The 21,385-nt window shown below is 36.5% G+C and overlaps 1 protein-coding gene across 8 annotated transcripts in view; it reads right to left on the bottom strand.

Annotated features, from left to right (window-relative positions):
* LOC129281473 (uncharacterized) overlaps window positions 1–21,385 on the bottom strand; it is a 65,131-nt gene that overhangs the window by 43,552 nt on the left and 194 nt on the right. For 7 of the 8 annotated variants that reach the window (XM_064115404.1, XM_064115414.1, XM_064115419.1 and 4 more), the window contains exons 2-16: window positions 13,876–14,196; window positions 11,971–12,303; window positions 10,815–11,147; window positions 10,042–10,374; window positions 9,039–9,371; window positions 8,266–8,598; window positions 7,265–7,597; window positions 6,492–6,824; window positions 5,489–5,821; window positions 4,716–5,048; window positions 3,715–4,047; window positions 2,942–3,274; window positions 1,939–2,271; window positions 1,166–1,498; window positions 393–725 (exon numbers count right to left, since the gene is read on the bottom strand). In XM_064115404.1, the coding sequence (XP_063971474.1) occupies window positions 393–725; window positions 1,166–1,498; window positions 1,939–2,271; window positions 2,942–3,274; window positions 3,715–4,047; window positions 4,716–5,048; window positions 5,489–5,821; window positions 6,492–6,824; window positions 7,265–7,597; window positions 8,266–8,598; window positions 9,039–9,371; window positions 10,042–10,374; window positions 10,815–11,147; window positions 11,971–12,303; window positions 13,876–14,196 (4,983 nt within the window). The remainder of the gene's footprint in view (window positions 1–392; window positions 726–1,165; window positions 1,499–1,938; window positions 2,272–2,941; window positions 3,275–3,714; window positions 4,048–4,715; window positions 5,049–5,488; window positions 5,822–6,491; window positions 6,825–7,264; window positions 7,598–8,265; window positions 8,599–9,038; window positions 9,372–10,041; window positions 10,375–10,814; window positions 11,148–11,970; window positions 12,304–13,875; window positions 14,197–21,385) is intronic. The other variant, XM_064115429.1, reaches the window with a different exon arrangement.

Here is a 21,385-nt window from a genome sequence, read left to right as displayed (position 1 = left end):
CATGCATCCAAATACCATTTAAACCATTCAGTTAATTTGCCACCTAGGTTACATTTTAAAAGTTCAATGATCCATAAGCCAAGTGCCAAAATTGTACAATGTATACAAGCTATCCAAAAGTATCTTATCTGAAAGACGTAACTTGCAAATTGGAAGACTGGAGGTCATTCATAATTTTCAATGATTTTGAGAAACATCAAGAATTTAAGAACTCATCAACCTACATGTGATCATGTAGAAACTCAGGTATGATCTTTGGTATTTGGTTGACATTTGAGAACTTAATTTAACAAAAAAAACTTGCAATTTTGATATCATTATCGAAAAATGTCTTCTTCAGGTCTCCACAACAATTAGATATTATTATAGCCTCCTATGAAAGAAGAACTCACCAGCAGGTGACGATGTCGTTGTGCTGGTGCATACAACTCCTGCATCCTCACTGTGGCCGCAGTTGTGATTGTTTGGACCATTACTAGGACAAGCAAAGAGATCTGTTTCAGTTCCGTCACACTGAACATTGTCAAGAATGATGTTTCCACTACCTACTCCAAAGGCAGCATTACTTTGTGCAGTCCCTGAACCACCCAGACCAAGGATCTGACACACCACTGTAGCATCGGTATCATCCCAGAAATCATCACATACTGTTCCCCACTCTCCATTGTAATAGACTTCCACTCGACCTTCAGAATCAGATGAGCCACCCACAAGACGGATTGATTCTGAGAATAGCAAAGGAAAGAAGAAATGCATATATTAATGTTGTATATTATAATTATTTTTACATGATCTTGAGTATGATCATTTTTATCTTTTCATATAGTGAAGTATGCAAGCTAGGTTACCTTTAAAAAGTTCAGTGATTCCCAGGTGCTGAAATTGTACAATGTATACAAGCTATCCAGAATTTGTCTTGTCTGAAATCTTATTGGAAGAGTGAAGGTCCTTCATGATTTTAAAAGTCTTTAAGAAACATCAAGGACTTGAAGGCTGATCAAGCTACAACTGATCATTGAGAAAGCTAGGAATGATCTTTGATATTTGGTTGACATTTCAGAAATTTGTACCTCAAAAACATAGCCATCTTTATGAAAAATAAGGACTACTCCAGGTCTTCACAACAATTAGTTATCATTATAGCCTTCTATTAAAAAACACTCACCAGTAGGTGAAGATGTTGTTGTGCTGGTGCATTCTACTCCTGCATCTTCACTGTGGCCACAGTTATGATTGTTTGGACCATTACTAGGACAAGCAAAGAGATCTGTTTCAGTTCCGTCACACTGAACATTGTCAAGAATGATGTTTCCACTACCTACTCCAAAGGCAGCATTACTTTGTGCAGTCCCTGAACCACCCAGACCAAGGATCTGACACACCACTGTAGCATCGGTATCATCCCACAAATCATCACATACTGTTCCCCACTCTCCATTGTAATAGACTTCCACTCGACCTTCAGAATCAGATGAGCCACCCACAAGACGGATTGATTCTGAGAATAGCAAAGGAAAGAAGAAATGCATGTATTAATGTTGTATATTATAATTATTTTTACATGATCTTGAGTATGATCATTTTTATCTTTTCATATAGTGAAGTATGCAAGCTAGGTTACCTTTAAAAAGTTCAGTGATTCCCAGGTGCTGAAATTGTACAATGTATACAAGCTATCAAGAATTTGTCTTGTCTGAAATCTTATTGGAAGAGTGAAGGTCCTTCATGATTTTAAAAGTCTTTAAGAAACATCAAGGACTTGAAGGCTGATCAAGCTACAACTGATCATTGAGAAAGCTAGGAATGATCTTTGATATTTGGTTGACATTTCAGAAATTTGTACCTCAAAAACATAGCCATCTTTATGAAAAATAAGGACTACTCCAGGTCTTCACAACAATTAGTTATCATTATAGCCTTCTATTAAAAAACACTCACCAGTAGGTGAAGATGTTGTTGTGCTGGTGCATTCTACTCCTGCATCTTCACTGTGGCCACAGTTATGATTGTTTGGACCATTACTAGGACAAGCAAAGAGATCTGTTTCAGTTCCGTCACACTGAACATTGTCAAGAATGATGTTTCCACTACCTTCTCCAAAGGCAGCATTACTTCGTGCAGTCCCTGAATCACCTAGACCAAGGATTTGACAAACCACTGTAGCATCCGATTCATCCCACAAATCATCACATACAGTTCCCCACTCTCCATCGTAATAGACTTCCACTCGACCTTCAGTATCTGAGGATCCACCCACAAGACGAATTGTTTCTGAAAGTAAAGGAAAGATGAAATTCAGAATGAATGTATAAAGACACATAAATGGAGACTGTATACATCTGTAACAAAAGACAGTCCTAGAACCACCTAGACCAACAATCTGACACAAAACTCTAAGCTATATCGATATAGACTCCCACTTGGCCTTGGTATTCATAATAGAGCCACCCATAATACGGATCGATTCCAAGAATATTCGAGCAAAAGTTTTTTTGTAGCCGATCTGTCAAAAAATTTTATATTTCATGAATATGATTCACAAGCATTTTCATGCATCCAAATACCATTTAAACCATTCAGTTAATTTGCCACCTAGGTTACATTTTAAAAGTTCAATGATCCATAAGCCAAGTGCCAAAATTGTACAATGTATACAAGCTATCCAAAAGTATCTTATCTGAAAGACGTAACTTGCAAATTGGAAGACTGGAGGTCATTCATAATTTTCAATGATTTTGAGAAACATCAAGAATTTAAGAACTCATCAACCTACATGTGATCATGTAGAAACTCAGGTATGATCTTTGGTATTTGGTTGACATTTGAGAACTTAATTTAACAAAAAAAACTTGCAATTTTGATATCATTATCGAAAAATGTCTTCTTCAGGTCTCCACAACAATTAGATATTATTATAGCCTCCTATGAAAGAAGAACTCACCAGCAGGTGACGATGTCGTTGTGCTGGTGCATACAACTCCTGCATCCTCACTGTGGCCGCAGTTGTGATTGTTTGGACCATTACTAGGACAAGCAAAGAGATCTGTTTCAGTTCCGTCACACTGAACATTGTCAAGAATGATGTTTCCACTACCTACTCCAAAGGCAGCATTACTTTGTGCAGTCCCTGAACCACCCAGACCAAGGATCTGACACACCACTGTAGCATCGGTATCATCCCAGAAATCATCACATACTGTTCCCCACTCTCCATTGTAATAGACTTCCACTCGACCTTCAGAATCAGATGAGCCACCCACAAGACGGATTGATTCTGAGAATAGCAAAGGAAAGAAGAAATGCATATATTAATGTTGTATATTATAATTATTTTTACATGATCTTGAGTATGATCATTTTTATCTTTTCATATAGTGAAGTATGCAAGCTAGGTTACCTTTAAAAAGTTCAGTGATTCCCAGGTGCTGAAATTGTACAATGTATACAAGCTATCCAGAATTTGTCTTGTCTGAAATCTTATTGGAAGAGTGAAGGTCCTTCATGATTTTAAAAGTCTTTAAGAAACATCAAGGACTTGAAGGCTGATCAAGCTACAACTGATCATTGAGAAAGCTAGGAATGATCTTTGATATTTGGTTGACATTTCAGAAATTTGTACCTCAAAAACATAGCCATCTTTATGAAAAATAAGGACTACTCCAGGTCTTCACAACAATTAGTTATCATTATAGCCTTCTATTAAAAAACACTCACCAGTAGGTGAAGATGTTGTTGTGCTGGTGCATTCTACTCCTGCATCTTCACTGTGGCCACAGTTATGATTGTTTGGACCATTACTAGGACAAGCAAAGAGATCTGTTTCAGTTCCGTCACACTGAACATTGTCAAGAATGATGTTTCCACTACCTTCTCCAAATGCAGCATTACTTCGTGCAGTCCCTGAATCACCTAGACCAAGGATTTGACAAACCACTGTAGCATCCGATTCATCCCACAAATCATCACATACAGTTCCCCACTCTCCACCGTAATAGACTTCCACTCGACCTTCAGTATCTGAGGATCCACCCACAAGACGAATTGTTTCTGAAAGTAAAGGAAAGATGAAATTCAGAATGAATGTATAAAGACACATAAATGGAGACTGTATGCATCTGTAACAAAAGACAGTCCTAGAACCACCTAGACCAACAATCTGACACAAAACTCTAAGCTATATCGATATAGACTCCCACTTGGCCTTGGTATTCATAATAGAGCCACCCACAATACGGATCAATTCCAAGAATATTCGAGCAAAAGATTTTTGTAGCCGATCTGTCAAGAAATTTTATATTTCATGAATATGATTCACAAGCATTTTCATGCATCAAAATACAATTTAAACCATTCAGTTAATTTGCCACCTAGGTTACATTTTAAAAGTTCAATGATCCATAAGACAAATGCCGAAATTGTACCATGTATACAAGCTATCCAAAAGTATCTTATCTGAAAGACGTAACTTGCAAATTGGAAGACCGGAGGTCATTCATAATTTTCAATGATTTTGAGAAACATCAAGAATTTAAGAACTCATCAACCTACATGTAATCATGTAGAAACTCAGGTATGATCTTTGGTATTTGGTTGACATTTGAGAACTTAAGTTAACAAAAAAACTTGCAATTTTGATATCATTATCGAAAAATGTCTTCTTCAGGTCTCCACAACAATTATATATTATTATAGCCTCTTATTAAAGAAGAACTCACCAGCAGGTGCCGATGTCGTTGTGCTGGTGCATACAACTCCTGCATCCTCACTGTGGCCGCAGTTGTGGTTGTTTGGACCATTACTAGGACAAGCAAAGAGATCTGTTTCAGTTCCGTCACACTGAACGTTGTCAAGAATGATGTTTCCACTACCTACTCCAAAGGCAGCATTACTTTGTGCAGTCCCTGAACCACCCAGACCAAGGATCTGACACACCACTGTAGCATCGGTATCATCCCATAAATCATCACATACTGTTCCCCACTCTCCATTGTAATAGACTTCCACTCGACCTTCAGAATCAGATGAGCCACCCACAAGACGGATTGATTCTGAGAATAGCAAAGGAAAGAAGAAATGCATGTATTAATGTTGTATATTATAATTATTTTTACATGATCTTGAGTATGATCATTTTTATCTTTTCATATAGTGAAGTATGCAAGCTAGGTTACCTTTAAAAAGTTCAGTGATTCCCAGGTGCTGAAATTGTACAATGTATACAAGCTATCAAGAATTTGTCTTGTCTGAAATCTTATTGGAAGAGTGAAGGTCCTTCATGATTTTAAAAGTCTTTAAGAAACATCAAGGACTTGAAGGCTGATCAAGCTACAACTGATCATTGAGAAAGCTAGGAATGATCTTTGATATTTGGTTGACATTTCAGAAATTTGTACCTCAAAAACATAGCCATCTTTATGAAAAATAAGGACTACTCCAGGTCTTCACAACAATTAGTTATCATTATAGCCTTCTATTAAAAAACACTCACCAGTAGGTGAAGATGTTGTTGTGCTGGTGCATTCTACTCCTGCATCTTCACTGTGGCCACAGTTATGATTGTTTGGACCATTACTAGGACAAGCAAAGAGATCTGTTTCAGTTCCGTCACACTGAACATTGTCAAGAATGATGTTTCCACTACCTTCTCCAAAGGCAGCATTACTTCGTGCAGTCCCTGAATCACCTAGACCAAGGATTTGACAAACCACTGTAGCATCCGATTCATCCCACAAATCATCACATACAGTTCCCCACTCTCCATCGTAATAGACTTCCACTCGACCTTCAGTATCTGAGGATCCACCCACAAGACGAATTGTTTCTGAAAGTAAAGGAAAGATGAAATTCAGAATGAATGTATAAAGACACATAAATGGAGACTGTATACATCTGTAACAAAAGACAGTCCTAGAACCACCTAGACCAACAATCTGACACAAAACTCTAAGCTATATCGATATAGACTCCCACTTGGCCTTGGTATTCATAATAGAGCCACCCATAATACGGATCGATTCCAAGAATATTCGAGCAAAAGTTTTTTTGTAGCCGATCTGTCAAAAAATTTTATATTTCATGAATATGATTCACAAGCATTTTCATGCATCCAAATACCATTTAAACCATTCAGTTAATTTGCCACCTAGGTTACATTTTAAAAGTTCAATGATCCATAAGCCAAGTGCCAAAATTGTACAATGTATACAAGCTATCCAAAAGTATCTTATCTGAAAGACGTAACTTGCAAATTGGAAGACTGGAGGTCATTCATAATTTTCAATGATTTTGAGAAACATCAAGAATTTAAGAACTCATCAACCTACATGTGATCATGTAGAAACTCAGGTATGATCTTTGGTATTTGGTTGACATTTGAGAACTTAATTTAACAAAAAAAACTTGCAATTTTGATATCATTATCGAAAAATGTCTTCTTCAGGTCTCCACAACAATTAGATATTATTATAGCCTCCTATGAAAGAAGAACTCACCAGCAGGTGACGATGTCGTTGTGCTGGTGCATACAACTCCTGCATCCTCACTGTGGCCGCAGTTGTGATTGTTTGGACCATTACTAGGACAAGCAAAGAGATCTGTTTCAGTTCCGTCACACTGAACATTGTCAAGAATGATGTTTCCACTACCTACTCCAAAGGCAGCATTACTTTGTGCAGTCCCTGAACCACCCAGACCAAGGATCTGACACACCACTGTAGCATCGGTATCATCCCAGAAATCATCACATACTGTTCCCCACTCTCCATTGTAATAGACTTCCACTCGACCTTCAGAATCAGATGAGCCACCCACAAGACGGATTGATTCTGAGAATAGCAAAGGAAAGAAGAAATGCATATATTAATGTTGTATATTATAATTATTTTTACATGATCTTGAGTATGATCATTTTTATCTTTTCATATAGTGAAGTATGCAAGCTAGGTTACCTTTAAAAAGTTCAGTGATTCCCAGGTGCTGAAATTGTACAATGTATACAAGCTATCCAGAATTTGTCTTGTCTGAAATCTTATTGGAAGAGTGAAGGTCCTTCATGATTTTAAAAGTCTTTAAGAAACATCAAGGACTTGAAGGCTGATCAAGCTACAACTGATCATTGAGAAAGCTAGGAATGATCTTTGATATTTGGTTGACATTTCAGAAATTTGTACCTCAAAAACATAGCCATCTTTATGAAAAATAAGGACTACTCCAGGTCTTCACAACAATTAGTTATCATTATAGCCTTCTATTAAAAAACACTCACCAGTAGGTGAAGATGTTGTTGTGCTGGTGCATTCTACTCCTGCATCTTCACTGTGGCCACAGTTATGATTGTTTGGACCATTACTAGGACAAGCAAAGAGATCTGTTTCAGTTCCGTCACACTGAACATTGTCAAGAATGATGTTTCCACTACCTTCTCCAAATGCAGCATTACTTCGTGCAGTCCCTGAATCACCTAGACCAAGGATTTGACAAACCACTGTAGCATCCGATTCATCCCACAAATCATCACATACAGTTCCCCACTCTCCACCGTAATAGACTTCCACTCGACCTTCAGTATCTGAGGATCCACCCACAAGACGAATTGTTTCTGAAAGTAAAGGAAAGATGAAATTCAGAATGAATGTATAAAGACACATAAATGGAGACTGTATGCATCTGTAACAAAAGACAGTCCTAGAACCACCTAGACCAACAATCTGACACAAAACTCTAAGCTATATCGATATAGACTCCCACTTGGCCTTGGTATTCATAATAGAGCCACCCACAATACGGATCAATTCCAAGAATATTCGAGCAAAAGTTTTTTGTAGCCGATCTGTCAAGAAATTTTATATTTCATGAATATGATTCACAAGCATTTTCATGCATCAAAATACCATTTAAACCATTCAGTTAATTTGCCACCTAGGTTACATTTTAAAAGTTCAATGATCCATAAGACAAGTGCCGAAATTGTACCATGTATACAAGCTATCCTAAAGTATCTTATCTGAAAGACGTAACTTGCAAATTGGAAGACCGGAGGTCATTCATAATTTTCAATGATTTTGAGAAACATCAAGAATTTAAGAACTCATCAACCTACATGTAATCATGTAGAAACTCAGGTATGATCTTTGGTATTTGGTTGACATTTGAGAACCTAAGTTAACAAAAAAACTTGCAATTTTGATATCATTATCGAAAAATGTCTTCTTCAGGTCTCCACAACAATTATATATTATTATAGCCTCTTATTAAAGAAGAACTCACCAGCAGGTGCCGATGTCGTTGTGCTGGTGCATACAACTCCTGCATCCTCACTGTGGCCACAGTTGTGGTTGTTTGGACCATTACTAGGACAAGCAAAGAGATCTGTTTCAGTTCCGTCACACTGAACGTTGTCAAGAATGATGTTTCCACTACCTACTCCGAAGGCAGCATTACTTTGTGCAGTCCCTGAACCACCCAGACCAAGGATCTGACACACCACTGTAGCATCGGTATCATCCCATAAATCATCACATACTGTTCCCCACTCTCCATTGTAATAGACTTCCACTCGACCTTCAGAATCAGATGAGCCACCCACAAGACGGATTGATTCTGAGAATAGCAAAGGAAAGAAGAAATGCATGTATTAATGTTGTATATTATAATTATTTTTACATGATCTTGAGTATGATCATTTTTATCTTTTCATATAGTGAAGTATGCAAGCTAGGTTACCTTTAAAAAGTTCAGTGATTCCCAGGTGCTGAAATTGTACAATGTATACAAGCTATCAAGAATTTGTCTTGTCTGAAATCTTATTGGAAGAGTGAAGGTCCTTCATGATTTTAAAAGTCTTTAAGAAACATCAAGGACTTGAAGGCTGATCAAGCTACAACTGATCATTGAGAAAGCTAGGAATGATCTTTGATATTTGGTTGACATTTCAGAAATTTGTACCTCAAAAACATAGCCATCTTTATGAAAAATAAGGACTACTCCAGGTCTTCACAACAATTAGTTATCATTATAGCCTTCTATTAAAAAACACTCACCAGTAGGTGAAGATGTTGTTGTACTGGTGCATTCTACTCCTGCATCTTCACTGTGGCCACAGTTGTGATTGTTTGGACCATTACTAGGACAAGCAAAGAGATCTGTTTCAGTTCCGTCACACTGAACATTGTCAAGAATGATGTTTCCACTACCTTCTCCAAAGGCAGCATTACTTCGTGCAGTCCCTGAATCACCTAGACCAAGGATTTGACAAACCACTGTAGCATCCGATTCATCCCACAAATCATCACATACAGTTCCCCACTCTCCATCGTAATAGACTTCCACTCGACCTTCAGTATCTGAGGATCCACCCACAAGACGAATTGTTTCTGAAAGTAAAGGAAAGATGAAATTCAGAATGAATGTATAAAGACACATAAATGGAGACTGTATACATCTGTAACAAAAGACAGTCCTAGAACCACCTAGACCAACAATCTGACACAAAACTCTAAGCTATATCGATATAGACTCCCACTTGGCCTTGGTATTCATAATAGAGCTACCCACAATACGGATCAATTCCAAGAATATTCGAGCAAAAGTTTTTTTGTAGCCGATCTGTCAAGAAATTTTATATTTCATGAATATGATTCACAAGCATTTTCATGCATCCAAATACCATTTAAACCATTCAGTTAATTTGCCACCTAGGTTACATTTTAAAAGTTCAATGATCCATAAGCCAAGTGCCAAAATTGTACAATGTATACAAGCTATCCAAAAGTATCTTATCTGAAAGACGTAACTTGCAAATTGGAAGACTGGAGGTCATTCATAATTTTCAATGATTTTGAGAAACATCAAGAATTTAAGAACTCATCAACCTACATGTGATCATGTAGAAACTCAGGTATGATCTTTGGTATTTGGTTGACATTTGAGAACTTAATTTAACAAAAAAAACTTGCAATTTTGATATCATTATCGAAAAATGTCTTCTTCAGGTCTCCACAACAATTAGATATTATTATAGCCTCCTATGAAAGAAGAACTCACCAGCAGGTGACGATGTCGTTGTGCTGGTGCATACAACTCCTGCATCCTCACTGTGGCCGCAGTTGTGATTGTTTGGACCATTACTAGGACAAGCAAAGAGATCTGTTTCAGTTCCGTCACACTGAACATTGTCAAGAATGATGTTTCCACTACCTACTCCAAAGGCAGCATTACTTTGTGCAGTCCCTGAACCACCCAGACCAAGGATCTGACACACCACTGTAGCATCGGTATCATCCCACAAATCATCACATACTGTTCCCCACTCTCCATTGTAATAGACTTCCACTCGACCTTCAGAATCAGATGAGCCACCCACAAGACGGATTGATTCTGAGAATAGCAAAGGAAAGAAGAAATGCATATATTAATGTTGTATATTATAATTATTTTTACATGATCTTGAGTATGATCATTTTTATCTTTTCATATAGTGAAGTATGCAAGCTAGGTTACCTTTAAAAAGTTCAGTGATTCCCAGGTGCTGAAATTGTACAATGTATACAAGCTATCAAGAATTTGTCTTGTCTGAAATCTTATTGGAAGAGTGAAGGTCCTTCATGATTTTAAAAGTCTTTAAGAAACATCAAGGACTTGAAGGCTGATCAAGCTACAACTGATCATTGAGAAAGCTAGGAATGATCTTTGATATTTGGTTGACATTTCAGAAATTTGTACCTCAAAAACATAGCCATCTTTATGAAAAATAAGGACTACTCCAGGTCTTCACAACAATTAGTTATCATTATAGCCTTCTATTAAAAAGCACTCACCAGTAGGTGAAGATGTAGTTGTGCTGGTGCATTCTACTCCTGCATCTTCACCGTGCACACAGTTATGATTGTTTGGACCGTTACTAGGACAAGTAAAGAGATCTGTTTCAGTTCCGTCACACTCCACATTGTCAAGAATGATGCTTCCACTACCTTCTCCAAAGGCAGCATTACTTCGTGCAGTCCCTGAATCACCTAGACCAAGGATTTGACAAACCACTGTAGCATCTGATTCATCCCACAAATCATCACATACAGTTCCCCACTCTCCATCGTAATAGACTTCCACTCGACCTTCAGTATCTGAGGATCCACCCACAAGACGAATTGTTTCTGAAAGTAAAGGAAAGAGGAAATGCAGGATAAATGTATAAAGACACATAAAAGGAGACTGTATGCATCTTATTGGAGGCGCGATAGCTCAGTCGGTAGAGCGGGGGACTCGTATTCCGGTGACCCGGGTTCGATTCCCACTTGGTGCGCTAGTGCCCTTTGGTAAGGCATTAATTCTCAGTACCAGGTCCTTCGGAGGGGACCTTAAGCCGTCGGTCCTCTGGTTGCTTGCTTACAAGCATTCATGCTTTCTTAGCAATCAGGTAAAAAAATCACCACCAATCAATCAATCATCTGTAACAAAAGACAGTCCTAGAACCACCTAGATCAACAATCTGACACAAAACTCTAAGCTATATCGATATAGACTCCCACTTGGCCTTGGTATTCAAGAAATTTTATAGTTCATGAATATGATTCACAAGCATTTTCATGCATCCAAATACCATTTAAACCATTCAGTTAATTTGCCACCTAGGTTACATTTTAAAAGTTCAATGATCCATAAGCCAAGTGCCGAAATTGTACCATGTATACAAGCTATCCAAAAGTATCTTATCTGAAAGACGTAACTTGCAAATTGGAAGACTGGAGGTCATTCATAATTTTCAATGATTTTGAGAAACATCAAGAATTTAAGAACTCATCAACCTACATGTAATCATGTAGAAACTCAGGTATGATCTTTGGTATTTGGTTGACATTTGAGAACTTAAGTTAACAAAAAAACTTGCAATTTTGATATCATTATCGAAAAAATGTCTTCTTCAGGTCTCCACAACAATTAAATATTATTATAGCCTCCTATTAAAGAAGAACTCACCAGCAGGTGACGATGTCGTTGTGCTGGTGCATACAACTCCTGCATCCTCACTGTGGCCACAGTTGTGATTGTTTGGACCATTACTAGGACAAGCAAAGAGATCTGTTTCAGTTCCGTCACACTGAACATTGTCAAGAATGATGTTTCCACTACCTTCTCCAAAGGCAGCATTACTTCGTGCAGTCCCTGAACCACCCAGACCAAGGATCTGACACACCACTGTAGCATCGGTATCATCCCACAAATCATCACATACAGTTCCCCACTCTCCATTGTAATAGACTTCCACTCGACCTTCAGAATCAGATGAGCCACCCACAAGACGGATTGATTCTGAGAATAGCAAAGGAAAGAAGAAATGCATATATTAATGTTGAAGGAAAGAGGAAATGCTAATTCATTTCACCAATGACTTTGAAATTCTTTTTCGAATTCCATTTGATGTAAACCTTGATAGTTTGACAAGCAATAAAAAATTCGAGTTCTAGAAACGGTCAAAGTTTACTCATTGTGGGTTTATTTACTTTTCCACAGAGGGTATGCTTCCTGCATATATGTGACAAGTTTGAGATTGATCAATCCGACCACTCACCATGTTATTGAATGAGCAAATTTTCATGAATTAATTGGATTTCAAAAGATGGACTAATTTTGAAATCAATCCAGTCACCAATTAATTACAAGACCTTCAGATGGATGTGACATTTGATTATCTACAAATGATAGCATGAATTCAACTGTGTCACTTGGGATCATGACACTGCTACTCATCTATCCAGCATGACCAGACATTGGATGATGGCTGAATTGAGTTCATTGATCCCTGATGGTCATATCAAATTATCAACATGTCCCAGATATGAAATGTGGTTATTCACTGAACATTTTCAAACTGATTTCAGCTTTAAATGGAACACTACATGTATGTAGGGCATATCAATTGAAGATGACGCATTGAAGATTTAAAATGAAGAAAAAATATTTCAATACCACGTCTGGATCCTCCATTGATACCTGAGATCTCATGAATTATTAATATTATTATTATTATCATCATCATCATGTTTACCCAGACCTAGAACCAATAGTTGTAAAATATCTTTCTCTTACCGAGCTGCATCTGAATTCAACAGAATCTCTTTGTGCGTGCGTAATGTCACCACTTTCAATTCTTTTAAAAGTACATTTTTGAAATATATCTGTGCTAAATGAAATTAAACCACTGATTTGTACCGGGGGTAGGGGGGTAGGAGTAGGTTATATGATTTTTCTTTGTTTTTAATGATTTCACTTATATGTCTGATGGTCAACTTTCTTTATTTTATGGTAATCATAGCCTTTTTGTAAGTAAACTGGCTCCATGGAAGACCAGCAGCAATGCATTATTGCAGCTGAATATGGACTACCAGCCGTATAATTTACTTTATTTTTTACCTTTTATTATTGTATCTTAATATTGACCTCATCATCTCATGTTATATGTATTTGTATGTACTCTGTATCTGTTATTTTATATACGGAAATAAATCAAACAAACAAACAAACAATCATCATCATTATTATTAATTATTAATAGGCATTTATATAGCGCCATCTATCTAGAAATATTCTATTCCGAGGCGCATTGTTTATTATTATTACCCGGGCTTTAGCTCGAGCTGCCTTTCAGCGCTCGGTGCATTCAAGGAATTAATCCTGCCGGGTACCAATTCACCTCACCTGGGTTGAGTGCAGCACCATGTAGATAAATTTCTTGCTGAAGGAAATTACGCCATGGCTGGGATTCGAACCCACGACCCTCTGTTTCAAAGTCAGAAGACTAATCCACTGGGCCAAGACGCTTATTATTATCATTATTGTAATTATCAAATGGTCTTTCTAATAACTCTGCTATTTGAAACTCACCAGATGTTGCATTAAAGCATTGTACTCCTGCATCTTCAGAATGCCCGCAATTGTGATTTAAAAGTCCATTACTAGGACAAGAGACAAGATCTGTTTCCGTTCCCACACACTGGACATTGTCGAGAATGATGTTCCCTGTACCCTGCCCAAAGTAGGCGCTCTGATACGCAGTACCATCAGTACCCAGACCAAGGATCCGACACACTACTGTAGCATCAGTATCATCCCAGAGATCGTCACAGACGGTTCCCCATTCTTCAAAGTAACTGATTTCAACCCGTCCATTGTAGTCCGTTGAGCCATCAACCAGCCGAATTGATGCTGTAAATACAAACAAAAAAATCAAGGTATACAATCGATCCTTTGTTTGGGAAATGCTTTGTAATATAACAACAAAACAGAAATAATGAAATGAAGAACATAATATGCTCAAAGTTTGAAGAAGGCAGATCAACCCCGAAGAAGAAGAAGAAGGAGTAATTTATTGTGTAGGCCTACTTTTAATATTTGGCACTCCAAAGATTTTTCACCATCATGTACTTACTGCGGCAACCCAAACGTCCCTGGGGCTATATGTGTATAAAATGGTCAAGTCCAATCCAGGAGGCCTATTTCAGTATTTGTGATGCAGATCTTGGCCTAACTAAAGCTTTCATATTCCGGAATCACAAAGACACCAGGATTTTGCAGTTTAGACGGTATTATCAGACTTGTTTTCGGCGCACTTTGGGTTGTTCAAGCCAACTCGCAATACTTTGGACAGTGATAGTTTTAAAAACGAGCACATGGACCCCATATTTTTAATGTTTTAACGTCTTCAGAATATATTCCTCTACATATATAGAGAGTATGATGAAAATGACATAGATTTGAATGTTTGCAATTGGAGCAGAACACGGAACCATTCGCATTTTAGACACTTTGGACGGTATTAGACTATTGTCCGGTTTAGGCGCATTTTAGACTGTTTCAGCCAACTCGCAACACTTTGGACACTGATAGTTTAAAAACAAGCGCATGAACCCCATATTTTCAATGTTTTAACGTCTTTAGAATATATTCCTCCACAAATCTAGAGAGTATGGTGTAAATGGCATGGATTTTGAATGTTTGGGAGCAGAACTACGGAACCATTCTCAATTTAGACGGTATTATCAGACTTTTGCATGTTTTCGGCGCATTTTAGGCGATTTTCTAATAGCCAACTCGCAAAACAAACATTTTGGGCACTGATAGTTTAAAAACAAGCACATGGATCCCATATTTTTTACTTCCCTACACCTTTGCAATGCATTCCTTAACAATTTTGCCGAATTTGATGATAATGACATGGATTTTGAATAAAATGCAGCTTAAACTATACTTTTTTTTAATTTTCGAATAGATTCACGTCTGTTGAAGATTTTTTTTTTTATAAAGTTTATGCAACATTCTTGTATAGTTGTATTACTTTAGAGATCAGCATATATAGTCTTATATAGTTTTGCCAATTATAAGACATTCTCGTACTTTGGTATCCACTTAGTTACATATCCTGAAAGTTTGATGAAGTTTGGTGCAATATTGACAGAGTAAAGATGATTTAAACTCATTTGGTAAAAACAGAGAGGCATAATTCTCTTGACAGCGTAACATTTCATATCATTCAAATACGGCGACTTTGAAGTCCCGTAGAAAAAAAATAAGGACATGAAACTATGTTATTTTTTTGCATTTACATAATTCATAGATACCAGTGCAACTCTCAGCAAAATTGGGTGAAAATGACATGGACGTCATTTTAACTGTGGAACGTCTTTGGTCACGCATGTGTATATGAAGAGCTCACTTGCAAAAGGGGTTAGGTCCATTTTTCATCAAATTTGAATTTTTTTTGTCTCAATGTATAGATTTTTAGTAGCTCTATAAGATGATACCTAAGAAAAGCTGAAATTCCCATTAAAAAGGGATCTAAAATGGCAACGAAAAATCACTTTTTTTTTCAAAAGGTGTTAGGTCCATTTCAGTTTAGTTGCAAAAGGGGTTAGGTCCACACATAATTTTTTTTGGAAAAGAATATTTCAAAAAATATGAAGACAGGTAGATTTCTTTTATACCCAATTTTATGTTCTCATGGTAGGGTATCATGGAAATTTAGTTTCGCATAAGAATATTGCAATATAGGAGAATAAAAAAAATGATTTTCTTGGAGTGGACCTAACCCCTTTTGCAAACAAACTCTTCTGAAGAGCTCATTTGTCAAAAGGGGTTAGGTCCATTGTTCATAAATTTTGTTTTCTGTCTCAAAACCTCTAAATTTTTAGTCGCTCTGATGAAAACAAAGAAAATTTGAAATTCACATGAAAACGTGAATAAAAGTGGCAAAGAAAAATCACTTTTTAAATAAAAATAAATTGGATTCATTTCAGATTACTTGCAAAAGGGGTTAGGTCCACAATGACAATTTTTAAAAGAATACATTGAAAAAAATTGAATACAGGTAGATTTCTTATAAACCCAATTTTATGTTCACATGATAGGGTAGTACATCATGACAATTTAGTTTCTCATAAGAATATTGCAGTATGCGAGAATAAAAAAACATGGTTTTTCTCGGAATGGTCCAAAGTGGACCTAACCCCTTTTGCAACTAAACTCTTCATATATTTGACTACCCCCCCCCCGGGGGGGGGGGTGATTGCACAGTTTCATCCAATCAGAGAGTTAGAACCGTTTTGGAGAGAATCCCCCCCCGGATTATTGTCATTATTTTTATCAAGCATTATTTACGTCTGGACCGACTTTTAACCTCACCATCGGAAAAAAATGTGTGCAGGGTTCGACCTCGAATATCTACTTCATGTCACACGGCCATGTTACGGTACCGGGTTACGATTTTACCACAATGTGCAACCTGCTTGGAGATATACAGACTGTGTGCAGATATAATTTTTTTTAAAGAAAGTCTTTGTTCAACATTTCTACACGAATCATAATTTATAATCAAATGCAAAATACATGTAATATATTACAAACAATATTACACATAGAAAACAAAATATAGAGAAAACAAAATATAGAAAAAAAAATAATTAAGCTCGTTGGGGGGGGGGGGACTTCCATTGACGAGTGGATACCATGCGTGACCACGGGGTTTCGAAAAGCACCCTAAACAGGTATTTCCATGTTCTGAAAATGCACCCCTTAACAAATATTGGCGTGTGAAACCCTACCCTTAACAATTACTGGAAACAAAACGGTACCCTTGACAAGTATTCCCTGAATTGACGACCCCCTAAACAAGTACAATATCTTAATTGTTATGTCACGGACGTTATTCACGGACGTCGGCTTTAGCTGTACCTTCATTGGGTTTAGTACCACCCCCTTGGCTAACCCACATTCCTCCCTCAAATCGGACCCTAAACACGTAGTCTTGGGGAAAATCTCCCGGGGGAGGGGGCCACTTCCATTGACGAGTGGATACCATGCGCGACCATGGGGTCTCGAAAAGCACCCTAAACACGTATTTTCCATATTCTGAAAATGCACCCCTTATTCAAGTATTGGCGTGTGAAACCCTACCCTTAACAAGTATTGAAAACAAAACGATACCCTTAGCAAGTATTCCCTGAATTGACCCCCTAAACAAGTACAGCGATATTTTTTTGTTCAACTGATGTCACGGACGTCGGTCGTCGGTTTACCTTTACCTACATCATTGTGTTTAGTGCAGCCCCACCTCCCACACCTCGCGCAAATTGTCTACTAGTACTCTAAACAGTGTTGACTCTTGGGGCCAAAAGTACATGCTTTATAAAACTTTTTTTACACCCTCGCAAAATTGACCCTAAACACGTAGCTTTCCTAGCGAAAATAGATACCCTTTTTTCATTATTTTAGTGTTTTTGATACCCTTATTACGTTACGTACGTAACGTGCCCTATCTTGAAAAAAACATCCCTTTTACGTGTTTTTTTGGTCGCGCATGGTATCCACTGGTCAATGTAAGTGCCCCCCCCCCCCCCCGGGGGAAATCTACACCCTTTATCAAGTATTTTAGTCTTTTCATACCCGCGCAAATTGGACCATAAACACGTAGTTTTCCTAGCGACATATATGCCTTAAAAAAGTAGCAGAGTAGGCTCATAATTGTATTGTTTTATCTGCCCTCGGGTTAAAAATTGGAAAATCAAACATCTAACGTCATATGGGCTTTAACATTGAATATTATGTAGGTGTAATCCTAGCTTGCAATCAACCAGGGCGGTACAACAAGTGGGGGAATAAATGGCTACTGCCATGCACTCATAAATCAAATCAGTCAAATTGACTATAGACTAGTACTAGTAGTCAGCTGGGAGCAACTGATATGACAATCACTGACAGTCACATTTCGGACATATATCCTAGTCAGAAATACCTCTGTTCTAGTAAAATACGACTAGAAATATGATAAGAGAAACACAGGGAATAAGAAAGGGAAAACGTAAAAAAATATTGAAAAGGGTGCACTGTCTGGACCAGGTAGGCATAACTATATATATATATATATATCTTAAAGTATCACCTTTATTTAAAGGTCAAGTCCGCTCCAGAAAAATGTTGATGTGAAAAAGTAGAGAAAAATCAAACTAGCATTACACTGAAAATTTCATCAAAATCGGATGTAAAATAAGAAAGTTATGACATTTTAAAGTTTCACTCATTTTTCACAAAACAGTGATATGCACAACTCAGTGACATGCAAATGAGACAGTCGATGATGTCGCTCACTCACTATTTCTTTTGTTTTTTATTTTTTGAATTATACAATATTTCATTTTTTTTACAGATTTGACAATAAGGACCAACTTGACTGAACCATATAGTTTTAAACAATGCTAATTCCACATGTTCAGGGAGGAATTAATCGTTGTTTCACTTGACAATGAGGAGAAAATTAGAAAATTTCATTTTTCATATAATAAAATACAAAAGATTTAGTGAGTGAATGACATCATCAGTCTCCTAATTTGCATACTGACCAGGATGTGCATATAACTATTTTGTGAAATTACGCGAGACTTTAAAATGTCATAACTTTCTTATTTTACATCCGATTTTGATAAAATTTTCAGAGTTATGCTTTTTGTATTTTTTCTCTTTTTATTCAAATATATTTGGGTGGGGCGGACTTGTCCTTTAATCTAAAACAAAGGGAAGTAACGTACAATGAAAATAAGTCCAGGTTCCTGTTTTTTTTAGAACAAAGTACATGACTAATAATAAAAAAGGGAATTACGAGCTCACTCATATGCATCGACTCGATGAATCAGCATCTGCACACAGTTGTAAATGAGTGCATTGAATAATCATGCCAAATTATTTTGCTCAAAATCATTTCATTTAATAATTCTGGCACTTTGAAAAATGGGGAACTTATTTTTGTATTTGTTTATAATTTGTGTGGGTATGTTTCATGATTTTAATGTAAACGAGTTTGAAATGGTCAATAATTCTTCCCAGCATCACTCAGCATTAACCAATACATGCTTAATATCGTTCAAAAATTATTTAAGGACGTTCCACAGTTAAAATGAAATCCTTGTCATTTTCGCCAAATTTTGCACAGAGTTAATTTAGCACCTAAATATTCAAACTATGCAAACAAAATTAACATGCGGGTTCGTGTGCTTGATTCTGTGCTATTCTGTGCTATTCATTACGATCTATAAGCACAAGTAATATATATGTTTTAATATCAGATGATAAAACATTGTATAGGATATAGCCTAAGTTATTAGTATGAAGCCTGTCTACTGTCTACAACCTTGGTAAAAAGGGTTAATAATAATGTTGACCTGTTATTTTACCATTCTAGCTTTACACTGGCCTGAGTAGCTACCGCGCTATATCAATTTTCATTTACGGATTCTTTATGGAATTTAGTAGTTTTCAATTTATCAGATGTGGCGCCTTCTCTAGGCAATGTTCTCATTATAATGACACTTATCTATACTGATATTGCATATCAGAAAGCGATATTTTCGACCACAAAGTAAGAGAAAAGACTTCAAGAAATTGTCGGAGATCGACCTTTTTAAAGGACAAGTCCACCCCAACCAAAAGAAAATTTGAATAAGAGGAGAAAAAATTAACAAGCATAACACTGAAAATTTCATCAAAATTTGATAAAATATAAGAAAGTTATGACATTTTAAAGATTTGGTTAATTTTACAAAACAGTTATATGTACATCCTGGTCGGTATGCAAATGAGGAAACTGATGACGTACGTCATCCACTCACTAATTCTTTTGTATTTCATTATTATGAAATATTCTAATTTTCTCCACATTGTCAAGTGATACAAAGATTAATTCCCCCTGAACATGTGGAATTACCATTGTTTAATACTATATGGTTCATTCATGTTGATCCTTATTGTCAAATCTGTAAAATAAAATATTGTACAATTCAAACAATAAAAAACAAAATAAATAGTGAGGGACATCATCGTCTGTCTCATTTGCATGTCATTGTGTTGTGCATATCACTGTTTTGTGGAAAATAAGCGAAACTTTAAATGTCATAACTTTCTTATTTCAGTGTTATGCTAGTTTGATTTTTCTCATTTTATTCAAGTCAACATTTTTATGGGGTGGACTTGACCTTTAAAGTTAGACATTTCATTTTACATTTTACCTAAATCACATTTTTACACAACATGTTTTATAATATATCTTTCAATTTATCTGACAATAAATTCCAACTTTGAAAATTGGGGGGGGGGGCAGGGTGGGTGATTTAATCCACATTACACAAGCTTTTCTTTGTTTCAATATATATTTAAAATAATAATAATAATACATAACATTTATAGGGCGCTTAATACGGGCGATTCTAAGCGCGCTGTATTCTGTATTTAACTTAACATGGGGAAAACTTCAATGGGCATAATAACACAAAGTGTGACAAAAATCATTAAGAGAGAGAAAAAAATACTAACATATTAAAACTGGTGTGCACCTCCAACGACCGACCCAGAACTGGGATTCATTGATTGAAAAGGTATGTTTTGAGCAGGGCCTTAAACTGACTGATAGATAATTGGGGGTATTTTAAGAATATGTATGCTATATGTTATGAACTTATTTAACTGTTTTGAATAATGTTTATCCAATCATATACTATTCAATGACTTTGAGAGTCCTGTTGGAAAAAAATCCCATACCAATTTAAATTTGAAAAAGAAATACACACAATTTTAACATTTACCAAAACTGTATACAACAGGATTCTGTAACATGTAAGACAACATTTCCAAACTGAATACTTCTTTGCACTTGCGCTTGTTTATTCTAATTTAACCATAAAAGGATAAATAAATTATTTAATCATCCTTCAACGATAAAACAAAACAATGGACACCATAAATTATTGTTTTGCATATTGAATCTAATTGTGTCATATTTGATATTGAATTAGTTTGAACGCAGGAATAAAGGCAAACAAACAAATAATTTGTGTTTAAAAAAATACGTAAATGA

Source organism: Lytechinus pictus, chromosome 2, assembly GCF_037042905.1.
Source record: "Lytechinus pictus isolate F3 Inbred chromosome 2, Lp3.0, whole genome shotgun sequence".
Taxonomy (NCBI): Eukaryota; Metazoa; Echinodermata; class Echinoidea; order Temnopleuroida; family Toxopneustidae; genus Lytechinus; species Lytechinus pictus.
The sequence above is the reverse complement of the archived record's forward strand: the minus strand, read 5'-3'. Positions and strand labels throughout refer to the sequence as shown.